The sequence below is a fragment of the Marmota monax genome, unplaced genomic scaffold, assembly GCF_021218885.2.
Source record: "Marmota monax isolate L192 unplaced genomic scaffold, Marmota_monax_Labrador192_F-V1.1 WCK01_AAM20220418_F8-fsc00110, whole genome shotgun sequence".
In the NCBI taxonomy this organism is placed as follows: domain Eukaryota; kingdom Metazoa; phylum Chordata; class Mammalia; order Rodentia; family Sciuridae; genus Marmota; species Marmota monax.
Genome location: NW_026694633.1, coordinates 3,823,092 through 3,843,272, shown reverse-complemented (window position 1 = coordinate 3,843,272; position 20,181 = coordinate 3,823,092). Strand labels below are relative to the sequence as shown.

At 40.3% G+C, this 20,181-nt stretch overlaps 1 protein-coding gene and 1 long non-coding RNA gene across 3 annotated transcripts in view; one reads left to right on the top strand and one right to left on the bottom strand.

The window, feature by feature from the left end:
- The window catches only part of Slc7a14 (solute carrier family 7 member 14), a 114,050-nt gene that overhangs the window by 67,723 nt on the left and 26,146 nt on the right, over positions 1 to 20,181 (top strand). The window contains exons 3-5 of the mRNA XM_046422969.2: positions 5,761 to 5,997; positions 10,750 to 10,967; positions 19,510 to 19,656. Coding sequence (XP_046278925.1) covers positions 5,761 to 5,997; positions 10,750 to 10,967; positions 19,510 to 19,656 — 602 coding nt within the window. The remainder of the gene's footprint in view (positions 1 to 5,760; positions 5,998 to 10,749; positions 10,968 to 19,509; positions 19,657 to 20,181) is intronic.
- LOC131423338 (uncharacterized) lies at positions 1,448 to 20,056 on the bottom strand. Of its 2 annotated transcripts, none has more exons than XR_009224748.1 (4): positions 19,901 to 20,056; positions 16,327 to 16,593; positions 15,656 to 15,748; positions 1,448 to 1,641 (listed from the first exon to the last, which is right to left on the bottom strand). It is a non-coding gene; the product is annotated as an uncharacterized LOC131423338 (long non-coding RNA). The 2 variants fall into 2 exon arrangements; XR_009224747.1 differs by lacking the exon at positions 1,448 to 1,641 and adding an exon at positions 13,274 to 13,704.

Here is a 20,181-nt window from a genome sequence, read left to right as displayed (position 1 = left end):
CGTGTAAAGAGCCAGGGCAGGCTGTGAGTGACATGACGAGATCTGGGGCAGGTTTGGGGTAGGGGTGCCGTGGGACTACATGGACTAAATATGTTTACTATTGGGCAACATTGTATGAGATCCAGTTTGGAAGTTCAACATCATACACAGGCTCTTTGGGAACATTGAACTCTCAAGATGACTCTTCCTACATATGGAAGAACCTTAGACTCTGACTTGGAAAGAACTTTACACTGAAGAGATTATATTTTTCTGAACCCCATATCACACATCACCAAGGATGTACAAGAGGGAATTAGTGGGGGCTTTTTCAAATAAAGAGCCTCCTGGTATCTTATCCCAATCCCCTTTTTTAAAATTTGTTCTAATTAGTTCTATATGACAGTAGAATGCATTTTGACACATCATACATAAATGAAATATAACTTCTCATTTGTCTGATTGTACACGATGTAGAGTTACATGGGTCATGTAATCATATATGCACATAGGGTAAGAATGTCTGATTCATTCTACTACCATTCCTACCCTCATGCCCCCTCCCCTCCCTTCATTCCTCTGGTCTAGTCCAAATGACCTCTATTCTTCCCCCATCCTTATTGTGAATTAGCATCCGCATATCAGAGAAAACATTTGGTCTTTACCAACCCTCTTTTAAATGTGTAAGTTCTAAGTTTAACTGCTTTTAGGCTAGCAACTTGTCAATTAACCCTCAAATAGTTCTGGATATAGAAATAAAACTGAACAGCAGGGATATGACAAAATGTAAATCAGGATATGTTTACAGTATTCTTAAAGGAAGGCTGATGGGATAAGGTGTTGAAGTTGTGACTGTGGGAAATCACTCTTATCCCTACCAGGCCTGTCTTGGAGTTCCCAGCTCTGAAAAACTCTAATGAGAAAATTTTCAGCATGTGTTTTACAGCATGCAGTCACTTTCTGACAGCCACCTGCACCCCAATATTGTATTCAATATTGATTTTCTCCAGCTACAAGGTGATCCTCTTGTGGAATCAATATGCCTCTTCTTCTCCACTCATTTGATGGATAATCAAGAAAAGCAAAATCACTTGGATAAAAACATAAGGCACATATGATTAGGAAGATAACTCTAGGACAAAATATTTTTACTGTATTCTCAAACGAAGTAAAGATTCTTTATACATTTATTTCTCAGTTAGAATAGTGATTCTCTGTTCTAGTACAGCTAAAACAGCTCTTAATAAACACTGTGTAATGCTTCCCTTAGTATTCTGGAATGAAAACTAGAGATAATGCTATGTTCCTATCCATTTAATTCTTCAAAAAAAAATCATGCCCTGAGCATGAAAGATAAGCAAATTTCTAATAAAAACAATATTTATTTCATTGTGTGAACGCTGGGTCCCAAGTACATTAGGAGACATAATGAAGCTGTCAGAGGCTTGCAGTCATTTGTAGAGCCACTATGAATACAATTGTCACAAACGCACACTCACCTGGGTGTATATGTGATGCTCAGAGACTGTGAGTGATGTTGTGTTGACAATGTCGTTTTCCAAAATGATGACCAAGTCTTGATAAATTCCAAAGAAAATAAGTTCCAGCTGTCCCTCAATTGATCCCGCTGTTACAGTCCTAGAAAATGCATATAAAGCCATGCTAAAAAAAAAAAAAGTTTATATGTAAATAGAGATACTTTCAGGTTCAGAAACTGTGAACAGATTTTTACTTAAATGAATGTCCATTGGAACCTTCAGAAGTCATGTAAAACATAAGACAGTGCTTTATGCTCTGGGACATTATTCACAGAATGTCTAGCAGCCCAGGCCCCTGACCGTTTAATGCCACAAGTGACCACAATCATTATGAGAATCATAGATGCACCCAAAGATTTCCTAGCAGAATGTTCTGCCTTTGTGATAACCACAGCTTGGCAGTATTTTCTATAGGCTTCCCCCATTGGCCCAGATGATAAAAGTTGACTCTAGTTGTGAAACCCAAGGAGGATGCACTATAGAAGAGACTCTAAAGCTTATCGAGTAAGTCTCTTCATTTCACCCACGAGAGGGGTAAGAAACCTAGTCTTGGACATTCAGTTACTAGGTAATCTAAGAAGAAAACCAGGTTTCCCTTTCCATAGTTTTTATTTTTTATTGAAATTAGAAGGATATTTTTAAATGTATCTCTCTCATGCATCAGCTATTTTTAAATGGTTGATTGACTGACAAAATTTCCAGTTTTATCAAGGATATTTGGGCTTGTAAACTTTCACTTCTCCATTAAGTTTCAATGACCAGTTAGATAATCTCTGGTGCCTACCCACTGGAAGCCTGGATTCCTGCATACAAACAAATCAGAAGGAATTGAAAACACTAGAAGATCACTTAAGATGTGTCTAAAGAAGAATTTCTTGAAACAGAAATTGTGTTCTATGGTTACTGACTGATTGACCTTCTCCCTGTTCTCCCCACTCTATAGTCACCAGGTTCCCCCAGGACCTTGTGAAATGAATGACTGAGATTCCAAAGACTGCTTAAACCATGCATAGTCAGGTCCTCTTCCTCTGACTCAGGACAGCAAAGGACTGGTCCCTTCCCAAGACCTATGGAAGACTTGGCTTTCAACTAAATTACCCTCAACAAGTGGGGTCTAATGGTGAATTGGGTGTTTTTACATTTAATTAGAAGATCAAATATTATGGAGGGAATATTTGATTGCACAAACTCCACAATACTCACAGGCTCTCCAAATTAAATCTACAGTCAAATCAATGCTGTTTCAAAGCATCACTTGGAAAAAAAAATTCTATTTATGAGCCTTGAACGTTTTTAGGAAGTTCAAATGGGTAGAGAGAATAAGCTCATAGTATACAGGGATTATTGGATAAAGCTACATCAAAAAAAGAAATTAGTTGCCTCCTAATCACTTCCTCACCCAGAACTAGTAGATCAACACAATCTGTATGTGCAAACTCAATACCCAAGAACTCAGAAGCTAACACAAAGTCTCTAGGCTTTCAAGAAAATATCATTAGGTCCTCATACTTAATGCATACTCTCTACTCTCCTCATGACAGAGTTCTTCAGGCCTTCCTTCAAAGACCATTTCCTCTTAATTCTAGACTCACTCTAACAATTTAAACATCCTGTGTCAGAAGCAGCAATTTAGAAAAGAGGTGGTCTGACTGCTCCAGGTAAGCACCACAACAGTAACAAGAAGTAAAAACTGACAGTCTGACATCAAGGAAGGAAACAGAAAAGTTATTTTTCAAAGTTGGGGGAGGACATAGGAACTAAAACTAAATAGCAACCTGGGCCATTTAATGTGGGGACAAAGGGCTTGACTATCCCCAAGAGCATCTGCATAATACAGGACAATTTAGTAATTGATAGATAAGAGTTAACTTAAAAACAGAAGAAAAGTTATGCTCAGCATATTTTGCAGCAAGATTCAATACAACATATAGAACTCTAGAGTGTCAGAGTTCGGAGACCCTTATGACAGCATCTTGTATAATACTTTTCTTTTACAAAGAAGGAAACTGAATCTGAAGGGGTGTCAAGGAGACAGGAGCCCAGCCTAACAGGTACAGCGTTTCTTCCATAGGGACATCTTCACAACTGAAGCAACCGAGGGGAAGGAAGAGAGATTACATCACATTGAATCGTGTATTGTGTCACTGCTTTTGACATCTCTGTTTTCACTTCCTTGCATTGATTTCACCCCCTTCAAAAGGAGAAGAAACTTGCTCTCTTTATTCACAAAAGAGTGAACTATTGTTCCCTGGTTTGTGATGAGAGAACCTCAGGGTTGACCCTTAATAAAATGGGGACTGAAGGTAAAGTTTGAGTTCCACATACATCGGCCTACATCTGTCCAACTCCTGGTGTTTCTCCAAGCTGTCCCACTCTGTGCTCCCACTGGCCCCACACCAGAATTCGCAGCCAGCCAAAAGAAGTTGCCAGCTTCCAGAAGTTTGGTGCATGCTCAGTTTTTTTTTTTTCTAATTTGATCTCTAATCACATTGAAGAATAAAGAAATGTTCTGATATTTTTCAAATGTAAGTGAACAAGAGCATTACTGAGGTGCTTGTTAAATTGCAAATCCCCCTGGAAATTAGGGTTCAGTGGATGATCTGATGAAAAGAGGCCCTGAACCTGCTTTGGAAAATGTACAGCTTCTGCTTCCCTCCAGACTCATCTCCTGATAACCCCATGTACATGGCTCCTCCACCCAAATGCTTCACACTGTCTCTCTCTGCCATGTCTTTATCTCTTTTTTATCCAATGAATTCCTCCCTAGACCTCAAACAACTGAGTACACATCTCACATCTCGGCTCTCGTTGTTCTCCTGCGTTTCCACACTGTTGGGTGTGTACAGCCAACCATGTGCACTGATTTTATGGCATATCTTCCCCTGAAGGTAGGGGTACACAGCATGTGCGTTTCTTATTCCTAGTGCTTAACACTCTGCAGAGCACTCCAAAAGTGTTTGTCAAATTATAATCTGCATGTGCTAACTTCCTTATTAATAACTATATTTTTATTTACCCCCTTGATACAGTAAAGCATTTTCACAGGCTGCTTAAAGCATCACTCTCAAATGAGGAGTATCTTCTATAACATGTCAACACTGAATGAGAAGAATGTTATTGCAGGGGGCTGGGGTTGTAACTCAGTGGTAAAAAGCACTTGACTAATATGTGTGAGGCCCTGGGCTCTATTCTCAGCTCTGCATATAAATAAATAAAATAAAGGTCCATTGACAACTAAAAAAAAATTTTTAAGAAAAAAGAATGTTATTGCCCACTGGTGCCATTGGAGAGACCACACTGAATTAGGTCCAAGTAACTCAGGATTTTTGTCACCTAAGGAATACAACAGAGACAACACACAAAGGGGAAATTTTCTAAATAAAGATCAGTTTTTAATAGTTCTGTAGAATTAGTTCTGTGTGCCTTCCCAGACATTCCACTTAAAAGTGTTTTGGAAATGAGATTGGAATTGGCTAACATTAGTGTAGAATTAATTCATGTCCAGTCATGTGTCCCATAATGAGGTTTTGGTGAATGAGAGAGCACATATATGACTGGGGTGTCATAGATTATAATGGAGCCGAATATTTCCTATCAATCAATTACATCATAGTTGTCATAATGGTTCAATATCTGTAGTGCAACACATTTACTCACATGTTGGTGGGGATACTGGTATACACAAACCTATTGCCCTGCCAAGCTTATAAGTATATAGCACATATGATTATGAACTGAACATGATACTTTGTAATGAAAATAAATGACTATGTCACTAGCTTGTGTTTTTAATATATCATATTGTTTATCTGTGTTTTAGACTGTACTCCTTCTACTTATAAAAAAATGGTTACTGTAAAACAGTAGGCTGTGTTACATGAGCAATAGCCTCATACTGTATTTACTGCACCTCTCGATCATATCATTTCCTCTTGTAAACCAGCTATTTCATATATAGATATAGACATATATATACTTATAAATGTCATATAACCTCAGTACGTAGTAGCTTATACCATCTAGGTTCATGAAAATAAGCTCTCTAATGTTCGTACAACAAAATCACCTAACACATTTCTCAGAAAGTGTCCCACTACTAGGTGACACATGACTGGTACATAAAACTTTGTGTATTTGTTCTAAAATCCCAGAGATCCACAATATCTTCCACCCAAGATTGTTAGCCACTAAAAAGTGAGTTCACTCCTGAAGTCCACCATCTGTGTGTGTTTGTCCTTTGCAGGTGTGTGCTACGCAGAGTTTGGAGTCCGAGTGCCCAAAACCACAGGATCTGCCTACACCTACAGCTATGTCACTGTTGGTGAATTTGTGGCATTTTTCATTGGCTGGAACCTGATCCTGGAGTACCTGATTGGCACTGCAGCTGGCGCCAGTGCTCTGAGCAGCATGTTTGACTCACTGGCAAACCACACCATCAGTCGCTGGATGGTGAACAGCGTGGGAACCCTCAATGGACTGGGTGAGAATGCTGTAGCCTCTTTCCCCAACATGCAAATTTACTGAGCCAAACAAATGGATTCCTCTTTCAGACTGTAATTTGGCAAAATGTATCAAGAACCTCACCTGCTTCTTTTTGGTTTTGCAAATTCTTCATACTAAGAAAATTTTTCTAACTTCTCTGAACACTTTATATAAAAAGTTGTTCTTTACAGCCTTATTTTTAAAAAGGTTGAGTATCTCTTGTCTGAAATGCTTGAGATCAGAATTTTTTGAATTATGGATTTTTTCAGACTTGGGATTATTTGCCAATACTTAATGAGATATCTTGGCAACAGGACCCAAATCTAAGCACAAAATTCATTTATGTTCCATAGATGCCTTATATATATAACCCAAAGATAGCTTCATTAAATATTTTTAATATATTCATGCATGAAACAAAGTTTCATAGTGTGATTTTTTTCCACTGTGGCAAAATCATGTCAGGACTCAAAAAGTTTCAAATTCTTCAGCATTTAAGATTTTGGAATTTTGGATTAGGGAAGCTGAACCTATAATAATCAAAAAATTAGAAAGAGCCTAAATATTCTTTAATGGAACAAATAAGTAAGTAAATTGTACATATTATGCACATAACAATTAAAAAGATGATTAAGGAAGCCTGTGATAATAATATGAAATATATTTTAACATAATGTCCCCATATAAAGGGATATAAAAAGCACCATACATGCACCATGTCAATGACTATATAAAACAAAACAAACTCAGAAAAAAGAACTGGAAAGAACTTCTCTGGTAGCTTCATCAGAATATATTTTTCAGATTTTCATAAGTAAGCAAATTTAAAATAAAATGTTTAAAATGAATTCCATTCTAGCAAAGGTCAAGGAAGGGTAATAGAGCTGAATGACAGTGAAACACCTAGCATACCACAAGACCTCAGGCTCCATCTGTCACCTGCCACTCACTTTCCATCCTTTCAAAGTTGTGGAAATTAACCTGTAAGTGAGGAAGTCTTGCAGCCTTTCCTCCAAACTCCCAAGGAATGAGTCTGTGGCTGTGACAAGTCATTTAAATTCAGTGTCAGAAAAACTGACAAAAATGCTGAGCACCGAGATACCATGACAAAATAAAAAGTACGCAGACTGTGCCTGTGCCATATACTGATCTCAGAAAATTTAGGAGTGACATGGCCCAAAATTCAGTCATCCATCTCCTAAACTTTACAGATGAGGTCCAGCACAAGACAACACGCCCAAGGCCACACCACTGGCTGTTGGCCAAAGCACAGCTAAAATTCAGGACCCAAATCTAAGCACAAAATTCATTTATATTCCATAGATGCCTGCAGCAGCAGTGCCTTTTCTACTCTATAGAGGGCAGGAGTTCACTGACCAATGGGCAACACTAAGCAGGCAGGTCCTGTGTGCTGGTCATTTTCTCTCTACAATTACATCCCCACGAATCGAAAGAAAATTCCTCTTAAAATTGTTTTCAGAGACATGCATTTTTTTTCAGTGTATTTTTTTAAATTTGTTATATATGACAGCAGAATGCATTACAATTCGTGTTACACATATAGAGCACAATTGTTCATATTTTTGGTTGTACACAAAGTAGAGTCACCCATTCATGTCTTCATACATGTACTTAGGGTAATGATGTCCATCTCATTCCACGTCTTTCCTACCCCCATGGCCCCTCCCTCCTCTTTGCCCTATCTAAAGTTCATTTATTTCTCCCATCAACCCCCCACCCCCATTATGACTCAGCATCCTTAAATCAGAGAAAACATTCAGCATTTGGTTTGGGGGGACTGGATAACTTCACTCAGCATTATATTCTCCAACTCCATTCATTTACCTGCAAATGCCATGATTTTATTCTCTTTTAATGCTGAATAATATTCCATTGTGTATATATCCACATTTTCTTTATCCACTCATCTACTGAAGGGCATCTAGGTTGGTTCCACATTTTAGCTATTGTGAATTGTGCTCCTATAAACATTGATGTGGCTGTGTCCCTGTAGTATGCTGTTTTTAAGTCCTTTGGATATAGACGGAGGAGTAGGATAGCTGAGAGACAGGAATTTTTTAATTTGTTAATAAAAGATTGTTGGAAGGTAATGGAAATTTTACACACTAGGAAATTAACCACCATGAAGATAAAACCATTTTCAAAGAACATGTTAGACCTCTAGATATATCCCAAAGGTTCTAGCACTGTCCTGATTTCTTTTTTTTTTTTTAATTTTTTTTATTTGCTAAAAATATTGTTTATTTATTTATTTTTTTGTTTATTGTTGGTTGTGCAAAACATTACATAGTTCTTGATATATCATCTTTCACACTTTGCTTCAAGTGGGTTATGAACTCCCATTTTTAGCCCATATACAGATTGCAGAATCACATCAATTACACATCCATTGATTTACATATTGCCATACTAGTGTCTGTTGTGTTCTGCTACCTTTCCTATCCTCTACTATCCCCCCTCCCCTCCCCTCCCCTCCCCTCTTCTCTCTCTACCCCCTCTATTGACCTTCATTTCTCCCCCTTGTATTATTTTTCCCTTTCCCCTCATTTCCTCTTGTATGTTCTTTTGTATAACCCTGAGGGTCTCCTTCCATTTCCATGCAATTTCCCTTTTCTCTCCCTTTCCCTCCCACCTCTCATCTCTGTTTAATGTTAATCTTCTTCTCCTGCTCTTCGTCCCTACTCTGTTCTTAGTTACTCTCCTTATATCAAAGAAGACATTTGGCATTTGTTTTTTAGGGATTGGCTAGCTTCACTTAGCATAATCTGCTCTAATGCCATCCATTTCCCTGCAAATTCTATGATTTTGTCATTTTTTAATGCAGAGTAATACTCCATTGTGTATAAATGCCACATTTTTTTTTATCCATTCGTCTATTGAAGGGCATCTGGGCTGGTTCCACAGTCTTGCTATTGTGAATTGAGCTGCTATGAACATCGATGTAGCAGTGTCCCTGTAGCATGCTCTTTTTAGGTCTTTAGGGAATAGACCAAGAAGGGGAATAGCTGGGTCAAATGGTGGTTCCATTCCCAGCTTTCCAAGAAATCTCCATACTGCTTTCCAAATTGGCTGCACCAATTTGCAGTCCCACCAGCAATGTACAAGTGTACCCTTTTCCCCACATCCTCGCCAGCACTTGTTGTTGTTTGACTTCATGATGGCTGCCAATCTTACTGGAGTGAGATGGTATCTTAGGGTGGTTTTGATTTGCATTTCTCTGACTGCTAGAGATGGTGAGCATTTTTTCATGTACTTGTTGATTGATTGTATGTCCTCCTCTGAGAAGTGTCTGTTCAGGTCCTTGGCCCATTTGTTGATTGGGTTGTTTGTTATCTTATTGTCTAATTTTTGGAGTTCTTTGTATACTCTGGATATTAGGGCTCTATCTGAAGTGTGAGGAGTAAAGATTTGTTCCCAGGATGTAGGCTCTCTATTTACCTCTCTTATTGTTTCTTTAGCTGAGAAAAAACTTTTTAGTTTGAGTAAGTCCCATTTGTTGATTCTAGTTATTAACTTTTGTGCTATGGGTGTCCTATTGAGGAATTTGGAGCCCGACCCCACAGTATGTAGATCGTAGCCAACTTTTTCTTCTATCAGACGGTGTGTCTCTGATTTGATATCAAGCTCCTTGATCCATTTTGAATTCACTTTTGTGCATGGCGAGAGAAAGGGATTCAGTTTCATTTTGTTGCATATGGATTTCCAGTTTTCCCAGCATCATTTGTTGAAGATGCTATCCTTCCTCCATTGCATGCTTTTAGCCCCTTTATCAAATATAAGATAGTTGTAGTTTTGTGGATTGGTTTCTATGTCCTCTATTCTGTACCATTGGTCCACCCGCCTGTTTTGGTACCAGTACCATGCTGTTTTTGTTACTATTGCTCTGTAGTATAGTTTGAAGTCTGGTATTGCTATACCGCCTGATTCACACTTCTTGCTTAGCATTGTTTTTGCTATTCTGGGTCTTTTATTTTCCCATATGAATTTCATGATTGCTTTCTCTATTTCTACAAGATATGCCGTTGGGATTTTGATTGGCATTGCATTAAACCTATAGAGAACTTTTGGTAATATCGCCATTTTGATGATGTTAGTTCTGCCTATCCATGAACAGGGTATATTTTTCCATCTTCTAAGATCTTCTTCTATTTCTCTCTTTAGGGTTCTGTAGTTTTCATTGTATAAGTCTTTCACCTCTTTTGTTAGGTTGATTCCCAAGTATTTTATTTTTTTTGAAGATATTGTGAATGGAGTGGTTGTCCTCATTTCCATTTCAGAGGATTTGTCGCTGATGTACAGGAATGCCTTTGATTTATGCGTGTTGATTTTATATCCTGCCACTTTGCTGAATTCATTTATTAGCTCTAATAGTTTCTTTGTAGAGCCTTTTGGGTCTAGCACTGTCCTGATTTCAAATACTCTGCGCCATGTTTCCATAGATACTGCCATAACTGTCACATCACACATCCCAATTTTGGGTCCAGGATATCAGGTCATCTTACCTGATGGACACTTATATTTGCTTGTAGACCGCAGCATAGGCATGTGTACACACACACACACACACACACACACACACATACTCACACACACAGAGTTCCTTCTCCTCCCTACAGACTGACCATCACTTGGAGGGACAGAGCTGAGTGCAGGAACATAGGATGGGTCAGGAGTTGGCCTGACCCTTTCTTCCCTCTGGACAATACTAAACCCTGTCCCTCTGCTCTAGGGAAAGGTGAAGAATCATACCCAGACCTTCTGGCTCTGGTGATTGCTGTCATTGTGACCATCATTGTCGCTCTGGGGGTGAAGAATTCCGTGGGCTTCAACAACGTGCTCAATGTGCTGAACCTGGCAGTGTGGGTGTTCATCATGATCGCAGGCCTCTTCTTCATCAATGGAAAGTACTGGGCGGAAGGCCAGTTCTTGCCCCATGGCTGGTCAGGGGTGAGTTCATTCCTAAAGCCCTGTAGATGTTGTCTGTCTCCCACCCTGAGATCCGTCTAAGACATATTTTCAAGAAAATGCTGCTCTGTTCCATAATTCTCATGGCACCCTCTTCATCCTTATAATCTAAATTTAATTGGAATGTTCTGAAGAAATGGCTTTTTTTAAAATGTATTTGTTTCACAAACATCTATCATGATTCTATTCTATACAAATAATAATAATGACCCCACCGATGTGGCCACTTGCAATATGCCGAACATAGTGCAAAGTACTCTGCATTTGATATTTCATTTCATCATCCCAATAATCTCAAGAGGAAAATATTTACAGTCAGGGCTGATTCTGCAATTTGTATATGGGGTAAAAATGGGAGCTCATAACCCACTTGAATCAAATTGTGAAATATGATATATCAAGAACTATGTAATGTTTTGAACAGCCAACAATAAAAAATTTTAAAAAAAAAAGGAAACACACTTGGAGAGCTGGGGTTGTGACTCAGTGCTAGAGCACTTGCCTAGCATGTGTAAGGCACTGGGTTCGATTCTCAGTACCACTTATTAATAAATAAAGGTCCATCAACAACTAAAAAAAATTTTTTAAAGATACACATTTTAAAAAGAAAAAGAAAAGATGCTTGGAGAAGACAAAGGACTTGCTATTAAGCACACTGTGTAAGTAGCAGAATCAGGACCCAAAACCAGGACTGTGGACTCCAAAGCCTGTACAAGAACAGCTCAGTTCTGTAGAAGTCTGTTACAGTCTACTAAGACAAACAGGCACATAAATAAACAGACAAGGCAGTAAAGGAAGCCAGGGAGAGTGGACGCAAAAGGGAAGGATGAGGCTTGCCTTGGTATAAAATTAGGCAAAGGACAGTTTTTAATCCAGTCCCAACATTTGACCCGCTGAAAGTCTGAGGGCATTTGAGCTGGCTCATTGGAGGGCTGGTTGTAAATTCCATTCCAGAGGCATGGTTCACAGCAGAGAAATCTACCTAGTGTTGTCAGGGAGTTGGCAAGAGAGCAGGCTAGACCAAAGGACATTTTCAGGTCTCATCCCCATGATCTGGTGGTGTGGTTTATGTTAAACCCAAATGAGAAGGTCAGAGTGGCAAATTCCTTACAATGACAGGTGGTTCTAAGTTGTGTCTGGTTTCTTTCTCTAGTATAACTAAAAATGCTCATTTTGGGATTTATTGGTAAAATTCACAAGCTTTTTTTTTTTTTTTTGATGGTAGAACATAAATCCTCTAGAGAATTTTCAGCTGGCAGGAATCTTAGAGGTCCTCTGGTCCTATTCCCTCATCTGACAAAAGAATGAATAACCAGAGGCCAAGAGAGAAGAGTCTGCTTAGTTCTGGGGGCAAAAATGCAAGTCCAAGAGTCTACTGGCTTTGCTTGTGTAGCTTTTGCTTAAACTGGTTTCCCTCCAAGATGTCCAGGGATCCGAAATCACTCTTGGAGAACACTCAAAATAACTTCTGTTTATTCTGAACTGTGCCATGCTGTTCAATGCAGAGAAACAAGCAAGGGAGCAATTTAATTCAAAATTTCTATCTTTGTGCTTATCTATAAAAATTCCGCAGAACCACCAAGTTCATCACTCCCTTCTGAAATGAAAAAACAATGAAACTGGTTAAAACCAGAAGAAGAGACAAAGAAATACTGTTGACCCTATTCTGCATTTCCACATCTTTATTTTCTTATGATACAAATTGTTCCCTTCCTATCACATAAAAGAAACAACAAAATGTAAAAGTGAAAAGAGAGAATGTTTTCCTGGAATTCAATTGCATTTTTTTCTTATAGTTCATGAAAATGTTCTCACCATTTTCTTAACAACATAAGAAATTATCGGGTCATGGATTTCGTACAAGACTTTGGCATCAGTTAACCTTCGTGCTCCTGGTATTCTCTTCGTATCAGCAGAAAAACAAATTGCACCAAATGCTTTCAAACAAGAACAAAACCTTAGCTGTTTTTATGCGTACATTCTTGCAGTTACAAATAGTTATGGTGGTGAGAGGAAAAGAGCTGGCACTTACTGACTACCCTGTTGAATGCTGGAATCACACTTTTGAATATTATCTCTCTTTTAATAATACTTCAAAGCGGGTGATGTTAGCCCCAACTTAAAAGCAGAGAATGCAGGGTGCAGAGAAACTCACCCCTGACCAGCTGTGGGGCAGCCTATGTGGGGTAACCTACCTGATCTCACTTAGCCAGTCAGTTCCAGGACTAAAGTTCCCGCCCAGTTCTGTGTGACTCCCAAGCTCTTTTCTACTTTATCAAGTACCTTGTTGTAAGTCTTCTTTAAAACAATAAAATAATAAGGTAATTCATGTGGCATGTTCTATTTATTTTTAAATTTTCACAAAGTCTTGGAATCTTGGAGCTGGGAGGAACATTAAAAGATAATCGGGCTCTTTTCTTGCCAGAGTCCTCCTAATGGCTCACCTGCATGGCGCACACTGTAGCTCAGGCCCCAGGTAGAGTAGAAAGAGTTCATATCCTCTGTGAAAAAGCTCTTTCCACACTCTAAAGGAGATTAAACAAGCCTTGTAGGCTTTTCTTTCCCCTGGTGCTTTGTTCTGGGGTCTTGATTTTCTTTTGAGGTCCCTTCTTCCCTTCTCAGGGGCTCCACAGCCCTCCTCCATTAAGGACCACCTTGTCAAGGAAGTAGTAATCAAGTCAGCCTTAGGGGTCCCTCGTCCTGGGGTTCCCACCAGCTTCTGTACCAAGGGAAGATCAGAATTTAGGCATAAAAAAAAAAGAAAAGAAGTCTGACTTTCCTACCGTTTTCCATTTTCTGTGTGATAAACTCTTTCTTATATACGTTTCAATTAATCTTCATAAGAGCTCTATAAAATAAGTATGACCATCTCCACTCTTAGACCAAAATAACGGGTTTTAAAAATTGAAGATCACAGATCTGGACTGTAATAGAGGAAAATCCAATCCCCATCCTGGATGAGCCAATGCCCATATTTACTCCATTTCCCCCCCACCCCAGGTTTGGACCTGTGGGACCCATTGTCTTTTTTTGCACCTTGGTTACCACCTCCTCCAACACACACCTACTATCTTCAGTAGACTTGTCATTGTCACCAAAAAAGCTTAACTGGGATTTTGGATTTTCAGCGCAAATCCATTAACCCTGAAGGGAACTCAAGTGTATGTCCTAGTGACTGTGACTAAAAGTATCATCTGAGGCTGAGGCCCAGCCCAGTGTGAAGACATTGCTGACTCATCCTCTCTGCTCTCTGCTTGGCCTTGGATTGCTACAGAGTACATTTCCTCCCTAGTACGTGGGCCTGGCCCTATTCTTTCTCAACTTTGGTTTCAGGTCACTTTTCCAGTCCAGCAAGGCCCCTGTGAATTTAAATCCTATTTTTGAAGGTCTCCTCTCATGAGCATATTATCCACTGAGGTAGTAAACACATTTCCCATTCTTACCTAACAAATATCAACAAGAGTGTATTTCCTACTTAGCAGCTGCATGAACTCTTCACTCCTTTGGGAAACCCTGACCCCTACTGCTGACTGGGAGACTAATGCAGAGTTCCAATCTACTTTGGGTAGGATGGACTGGGGATCACCATTTTTCGGGGACTGGGGAATACCATTTTTTGGGGCCATCATTTGTAAGGATGCATTTGTAAGGATGACATTAAACATAATTCTCAAGAACTTCAAAAGGGTTAAGGAACAGCCAGTCCTCACAAGCCTGCTAGTTCCCCTGCTCCAACTGCTTCCTTCCAAAGAAAATAGCTTAAGGAATGGTTTACTCACTTACAGGTCTGGGTCAAATGCTTCTTGGGTCTTGAAGAGCTTAAGAACAACAAACATTTTCCCCCTATATCAAGTAACTCCAGCCCTGAGCTGAACCCCGGCTTCCATCTGCAATTTCTCATCCCCTGAAAATTGTTGGATATGTGTTCCCTTTATGTTATTTGTTCTTGATGCTATCTTACAGTTTTTCTTTCACCACGTAAGATACTCTACCAGCACAAATAGCTCCCAGGAAAATGGTCGGCAGCAAGCATGTGTGGGGAATTCTGACAACCTCCCAAACAAAGGGAAAGTTGTTTCTCATGTTCCCCACATCTGAATCCATTTGTTGGAACCTATTAGCACATTCCAGTGTCAACGGTGGATGGGCTGCTAATAGAGCTGGGGCACGAGGGTGGTTGAAAAATGCTATTAAAGTGGGAATTTGTCTTGTACCTTGGAAGTGAATTATGTAAAGGTGCCTAATTGTCACCCAGGCATCTGGCAGACTGACCATGACAGAATATGGGAGGGCCACCGCATCCTAATGCCTCTCAAATATCATCAAGGCACGGGAGCCTGCTTTCAAGGACCCCACACACTGAGTAGCAGGCCACTGTGACCTTGTGTTTTTTACAACTAGGTAAGCCACAGCCTTCCAGCAACTGAGGCACATGCTGCTTCCCCACAAAGCTCTTAGAGGCATGGACCCATTCTGGATCACCCAGCTTACTTTGGAAAACAACTTCAGTTTTGCCATCAAATTTAAAAGTCAATACAATTTCTAAATTATGTAAGACGCTAAAGGAAAGAATTAGGATAAAGTACCAATAACCCCAGAAACACACAAACACATGCATTCTCTCTCTCTCACACACACACACACACACACATACACACCACTTTACTCACCAATTGTATTCCCAGATGCTCACTCCCAGGGAACCTCACATATTCTTTCATGCATGTAAAGGTATCCTAATCATAAACGGACAGATAGGAGATCTGGAGAGAGTGACGTGGAAAACAGTTTTAGTGATTATTTGGGTAGAGATGCACCTACACAGTCTCATTTCATGACTCTTTTATATTTACCATTTGCAGGGAAGAAAAACTCATTTGAATTAACTCAAGGAAAAAGGCAACCTTTTTGCTAATTTTGTCTTCCCTTTGATAATCTGTTTATTTAATCTGTGTCTCAATTAGCCAGGTATGCTTGACCTTAGCAGCTGTGCTGGTCTTTGCCCCTTTGCCTCCACTGCCCAGGTCCATTCTCCACCCCTCATGCTCTGTCCTGTGCTCCAGAAGACTCCTTGCTCATTGCTTCCTGTTGGGTTTAGCCAGTGGAAGATGTTATCAGGTGAGCAGAAGACGAGAAGAGGAAAAGGCCAGGGGATTTCTTCCTCATTCCCTCCCAGCCCTGGAACCACACTGGCAGTCCCTGTTCTACCTCTCCAGCTCCCCATGGCATCCAGGAACACACTTCTATCCTGCCTCTGGGCTTAGGATTATACCATCTTACTATTTCCTCAACATCCCAAGTTGGCTCCTTAACCCTGCCTTACACACTGGTTCATACTCACCTACAGTCCCTTCTTTGATGTCATTTCATTTGAATCATCCGAGTTAAATTCTGTTGACTGCCTAATGCAGATGTCCTAACCTCCAGATGTCCTAACTTTGATCTGTTCAGTTTTTCTTCAACTCTAATTGCTTTTCATATTCCATAGATGCAAATTCAGGCTCACATACATCCTCTTTATAAACATTCTCTCTCTTCCCAGCTTGATAATACTTAATTTTCTGGTATCTAATCATTATCAATAATTGCCATCCATTCTTTCATTCATCTGGAAAATAAAAAGCATTTATGTTTTCCAAATAATGTAAATACCTAATAATATTTTCCAGTTTGTTATTACAGTCAAGTTTGCATTTAGGTTCTTGCAGACTCCAAATATTCCAGACTTCAAATCTTCCAAGGTCATGTTCAGAGTACTTTTGGCTCATGACTTTATCACCATTACCAAACACAGTGCCTGACACATGGCAGCGCGCTCTCTCTCTCTCTCTCTCCCCCTCTCTCTCTCCCTCCCCCCCCTCTCTCTCTCTATATATATATATAGAGAGAGAGAGAGAGACAGAGAGAGAGAGAGAGACAGTTCTAAATGAAGGAGAGTAGAATAAGAAGAGGAGGAGAAAGAAAAAGATAGGAGGAGAAGGAATTTGTTCTCTTGGGTTTTATCTGCTCTAGAAAAATTTATAATAGTAATAATAGTAATGGTGGTAAAAGTTAATATTCATTGAAATTGAACTACATGTTATTATTATCTCCCTTTTAGTGATAAAGAAACTTAAGGATTAAGAGGTTAGGAATCTGTTCTACATCATCAAGCTAATATGTGGCAGAACCAGACCAGGTCTGACAGTCTACAAGGACTACTGTTCTAATAAACAAAAATCCACAAATTCATGGCTCTGGAGTCCCCTCTGGAGCCTACAGGGCACCTCCACCTCAGCTGTGATACTCTCGGTACTTCAGAAATTCGTAGGTATCCATGCTTTCTACAGAGCCTCCCACTCTTCAGGTTACACATCCCTGGGTCCCCCATTATGCCTCATGTATTGTGGTTCATAGACCTCTTGCTTTTTTCTAAGGATATTATTCAAATTTACCTGCTACTGTGCCAGGTACCGTGTGATTTACAGGAGTGGGATGTGCCCATGGCTGAGTGTCTACCTGTCTTCCTCTGTGGAAGGGAAGAAAGATGCTAAAGGAAAGGAAAGCAAGACCTGTTTTCTGGAAGCTGTCTTACAGTGAGGCTTGGCTTGGTCAGGATAACCTAGTGAGCCTGCAATCCCATCATCTGCTCATCCTTGAATACCAGTGATATGTTCTAGACAAGTGAAAGCCAGCACCATTTCAAGACTGTGAATCTCCCTGGATAGGGAGATGAAATCTGTTTTCTCTCCTTGTCTGGCAGCCAAATCCACTTTCCATACCCTGACATGAAGGGTTTTTCAGGAGGCAAAGTAGCTCTCTTGCTTTCCAGAAAGTAGCACTCGCAAGATGGAACCACTTATGTTTGGGAAGTTGTTTTTGCCTGACTTATTAGAATAGACAGGAATTCTTAAATTTTTGTGCCATAGACCCCTTTGCAGTTTGATGAGGCTTATGGACGCCTTATGAAAATTAGGATTTTCAATGAAGAACCCAATTATGCAGTAATTCGAGGCAAATCAATCATATTTAAATAGAGTAATAAATATTTTTAATTGTGATGCAAAAACAATGTGCTTCTTAATTAGTGCTTTAAATACTAATATCTATTATTATATCAGATTGTTATTGGTGACAGAAATCACAGGTACTCTGAGTCACCTGCATTCATGGTGGAAAGAAATGCTAACATCCAGTTGGAAATTATTGAAAATAAAAAAATGTAACTCTTTCCCAGCAGAGCCCCTAAATGTCCCTGCCCTGAGGGTAAGAACCCCTAGCTAGGCTAGGGATGGAAACATTAGAATCTCTGTTGGGAGGGACTGTAAAAGATACTAGCTCATTTTACAGATGAGCAAAGGTTGCTTTTGAAGGTTTAAGAAGCTCTTCAATTTTTTGATATACCTTGTAGGTTCTAGTATCCAGTATCTTGGTTTTTCCATATGAAGAAGTTAGTGTGTAAGGTAAGGGCAAAAATTTTAGACAAGCATCTGCTCGGCTTTGAATGACATCATTTATAAGTTGAATGTAGAGAAAAAGCAGGGGAACTATTCCAATCTACCAGGGACCTCACTTCTTGGACCCCTCTGGAGGTTGCATCTTGTCCCCTCAACCAGTCACACAAGTCCAAAAAAAATCTCTCATCTTCCCCTACAAGGACATCCTCCGAGTATTCAGAGGAAGATTTTTTACTTCCAGCTAATAATGAAAATACTGAGATGGGGAAAACTCATTTAAATTTCAATAGATTCTTTAGAAGGAAGTCACACATTCCTCAGTGGAAAATTTTCACTGATGTCTTAACGTAGACCCCATCGCCCTTGGAGGCTTTCAGGCTCTGACAGACAGACATGCAGCAGATGTGGCTGGATGCCCACTCCCCAGCTTCGCTCTGACCTCCTGCCTCATGCCCAGCTAGGTCACTTAAACCTCCAAAAGGAACAGAAAATCAAACTCCGTCTCTACTGTCTTCCCTTTGAAGGCAACAGAACATCTAAAGATCTGAAAATCTTTTATATCATTTCAGATCTGGAAGTTACTCACAGAGATTATCTATCAGGGACACTAACGTGACATGGGGCAGGAAAATTCTTCTTTGTGCAGAAGTATCTGAGTCCCCTCCACTAAATGTCAGAAGCTCCCTCCCTCGACAAACATCCTTAAGCCACATAGCCCATGGCTGTGGTTGAGAACTGTTGGAGGAAAATAAAAGCTAATGAGTTCCCTAAGACATAGAGATAGCCAATATATTGATTTACTGATACTCCCATTTGCTTCCAAAAAAGGATTCAAATGTGTTAAATGATCCAATTTTTATTTGGCCATAAAAAATTCTTATCTCCACTTAACACCTGAGGAAATTGCTCAGTCACACAGAGAGAAAGCAGAGGAGACCAGAACTTGGGTGTTCGGTGCCAGCTCTACCATGTTACCCCCTCCTCTACTCAGTAACGTCTGCAGGACATTGGGCCACTGTGGGTGCCACATTGAAGGCCCTGGTGCTGCCCTAAACTCCTGAGCCTGACAGATGCCATTATCCCTACAGGTGCTGCAAGGAGCGGCCACATGTTTCTATGCTTTCATTGGCTTTGACATCATTGCCACCACCGGAGAGGAAGCCAAGAATCCTAACACGTCCATCCCTTACGCTATCACTGCCTCCCTGGTCATCTGCTTGACAGCCTACGTGTCTGTGAGTACCAAATGCTGAACAGACCCTCCTCCTGGACTTTTTATATTTAACCTGAAAATGTGGCTCTAGGACTGTGTCCCCTCCTCTGTAAGGAAGTAGGCTTTGCCTTCTGCCTTCTGGGCATTTGGATGCCAAGATGTCAAGAAGAAACTCAGGACTTCCCTCAGGAGAGGAGCAGCCCCAGACCCTTTCGGCCTTCACCTCTGGAGTCCCCACCCTCATCCCCCGCTGCACCCAGGCTCACAGTTCCTGCCGCTGTCCCAGGGCATGGTGTGCAGGGAGTGGGCTGCCGTCCAAGGAGCTCAGGTCATAGGCTGGCAGTAACGGGTGGTGTGCGAGCAGAGCCACTGTGGCCTCTGTGCACAGCCCTCAATGCTCCTCTGTCTTCTGGGAGCTTCCCGGCAGCAAAGAGGCGAGGCTCCCGCAATGGGGAGAGAGAATCCATTGTCCTCTGGAGACTCTCTTCCCCTTCATCCTAGGGTGGGGGAGATGCAATTTCTTTCGTCTGTTGCCCCATCTTTTCAC